At 66.0% G+C, this 2,359-nt stretch overlaps 1 protein-coding gene across 1 annotated transcript in view; it reads right to left on the bottom strand.

Annotated features, from left to right (window-relative positions):
- Positions 1–16: 16 nt before the first annotated feature.
- The window catches only part of SLC47A2 (solute carrier family 47 (multidrug and toxin extrusion), member 2), a 40,096-nt gene continuing 37,753 nt past the window's right edge, over positions 17–2,359 (bottom strand). Inside the window, exons 10-12 of the mRNA XM_006779306.2 lie at positions 1,684–1,816; positions 1,519–1,613; positions 17–715 (exon numbers count right to left, since the gene is read on the bottom strand). Coding sequence (XP_006779369.1) covers positions 425–715; positions 1,519–1,613; positions 1,684–1,816 — 519 coding nt within the window. The 3' untranslated portion in view covers positions 17–424. The remainder of the gene's footprint in view (positions 716–1,518; positions 1,614–1,683; positions 1,817–2,359) is intronic.

Genomic DNA, 2,359 nt, shown 5'->3' with positions numbered 1-2,359 from the left:
CGTTACCACGAAGGTCAGGGGCGGCGTATCCGGGGCTGAGCCTGCCTCTGTCATGACATAGCCCTCACAGTGTCTTTGAGTGCGTGTGACCTGCCTCGTGGACCATGTGCCCAGGCTGCGGTGCGGCCACTGTGCCAGCTGGGGCGCGGCTGGCGCTCAGCACGGCCAGGGCAGGAGTCTGTGCCCCGAGCAGGCATTGTTCCACCACAGACACCGGTGTAAACAGAGGTGCCGCCTCCGGTGCGGTGCAGGAAGGTAGGTGGGCAGTGCCCGCTCCAGGTAGCGAGCCAGGCAGACCTGCCCCCGCCAACGGACGGCCATGGGCCAGGGCGCAGCCTTCTGCCCTGAGTGGAGGGGGCGCTATGACCACCCTCTCGGGCCTCACCTCTTGCCTTTGCCAGTAGAGGGACAGCGAGGAGGAGACCTAGCTCCCAGCCCTGGTCCTGTCTGAGGACGCGCTATGGCTCATGGCCTCACGCGGCGGAGGGCACGTGTGTGAGTGTGCCTTCCGAGGCTCAGACACCCTGTCCCACGGAGAGCCCTGGGCTTGCCTGGTTCCAGCCGCCCGACAGGCAGCCGCTGGCCTTGTGTCTGAGCCCACAGAAGCGCCTCCAGCATTACCTGCAGACCCGGCCCCTTCCTCGGGCCCGGCTCTGGGGGCTCCGCTCGCGGGGTGCTCGGTGCCCTGCTGCCGCAGCCCTGTGTACTTCTCAGCCTGCAGGAGAGAGCCCGTGGGTCAGCCTGCCAGCCCTCCGGCACCAGGAGCTGGACCCCAAATCAGGAGCTCCCACTCCCCGCCCCACCCCGACCTCCGTGCTGGGACTGCGCTCTGCTTCCCTCCCTGCTCCAGCTGCCCCAGAGCGCGGCCCTGCAGAGAGGAGGGGGAGCGATGGACCGGGTGTGGCTGGCCGGTCAGGGCTTCAATGTCAACGGTGAAGATCCTGGCGGGGGTGTAGCAGTGCTGGTCTGGGTGCCGCCTCAGGCAGCCTCACCCACCTGCCTGCCTGCGGGGCAGCAGGCCTCCCTGGCCGGCCTGTGACACCGGCTGCTGAGGCCGCACACGCTCGGGGTGGGGCAGGCCTTAAATGGTGCTGCTTTGCATCCGTGCTACCATCGTCTTACATGCCAAAATGACTCGCTCCCCACACGAGGGCACAACCGCACCCCTGGGGACCAGGGGCTTGGAGAGGACACCCCTCCTGCTCTGCCCGCGGGCTGGCCTGCACGCGGCGGTGGACAGGATCTATGACGGCTCCCCAGAGGGCGCACGCGGGTTCAGGCAGTTGCACTAGCCCTTTGCCCGGGGTTCGGCAGCCAGCTGGCTGAGGGGGCTTTCAGGGGTGTGCGTCTCTCTAATCGGAGGGCGAGCTGCTGCCATGGCCCCGTCTGGACTCCATCACAGGACAGAACAGGTGGGTCCACTGAGGCCCCTCGAAGCAGGTGCCGGGGCCGCTCTGGGGGGCGTCACTTCTCCGGGCTAGCCGGGCGAGCGTGTCCCCAGGCCGGCGGCAGACTCACCGCCTCCGCAGCCAGTGCCCAGTCCATCCGCGCAGTGTAGGCGGCCAAGGCAGCCGCGGCCAGCACGCCGCAGACCAGCATGCCCAGCCAGAGGCCTGTGGGGACAGCGACCATGGGCACGTGTCCAGCGCCCACCCCGCCCTCTCCCTACTCCTCCCCACGTACCCATGGTTCTCATTCTGACCACAAAGGCCAGAACGATGCCCAGTGGGAGGCCGATGGCGTAGTAGGCGATGGCATTCACCACGGCTCCGAAGGCCTGCCGGCCGGTTCCCCTCAGGACTCCGCCGTAGACACACTGGGCGGGAGCAGAGGGGCGGTGAGCAGAGGGGCAGTGAGCAGGGATGGGGCAGTGAGCAGGGATGGGCGGCCGTGGCAGGCAGCAGGCACGTGCTGGGCAGTTTACTGAGCTCTCACGGGTGGTGCTCTCAGCCCCCTTTCCTCTGCGGAGACGGAGCCTGGGAGCCCAGCTCACGCCCGTGGGGCACAGCGGCTGGGTTTCGGGCACAGCTCAGGGCCCGCCTTTGCCTCCACGCCTCATCGCCGCCTAGAAAGGGTGGTAAAACCCGAGACTGCCCGCCAGCTGGCCCGGAGATGGGCCTAACACTCATTCGGAGATGTGAGGTGCTGGTTTCCTATTCTTGCCGTAGCAAGTCACTGCAAACTTAGAGTTAAAAACAAGACACTGAGAGGAGAACCAGGATGGCGGCATAGGTAAACACCAGAGGTTGCTGCCTCGAACAACCACTTAAAAAATACAACTAAAAGAAAAAGGGACATCGCCCAGAACCACAGGAAGACTGGCTGAGGGGAAATTCTTACACTAGAAGGAAAGAGAACA

The sequence above is a fragment of the Myotis davidii genome, unplaced genomic scaffold (assembly GCF_000327345.1).
Source record: "Myotis davidii unplaced genomic scaffold, ASM32734v1 scaffold129, whole genome shotgun sequence".
NCBI lineage: Eukaryota > Metazoa > Chordata > Mammalia > Chiroptera > Vespertilionidae > Myotis > Myotis davidii.
The sequence above is the reverse complement of the archived record's forward strand: the minus strand, read 5'-3'. Positions and strand labels throughout refer to the sequence as shown.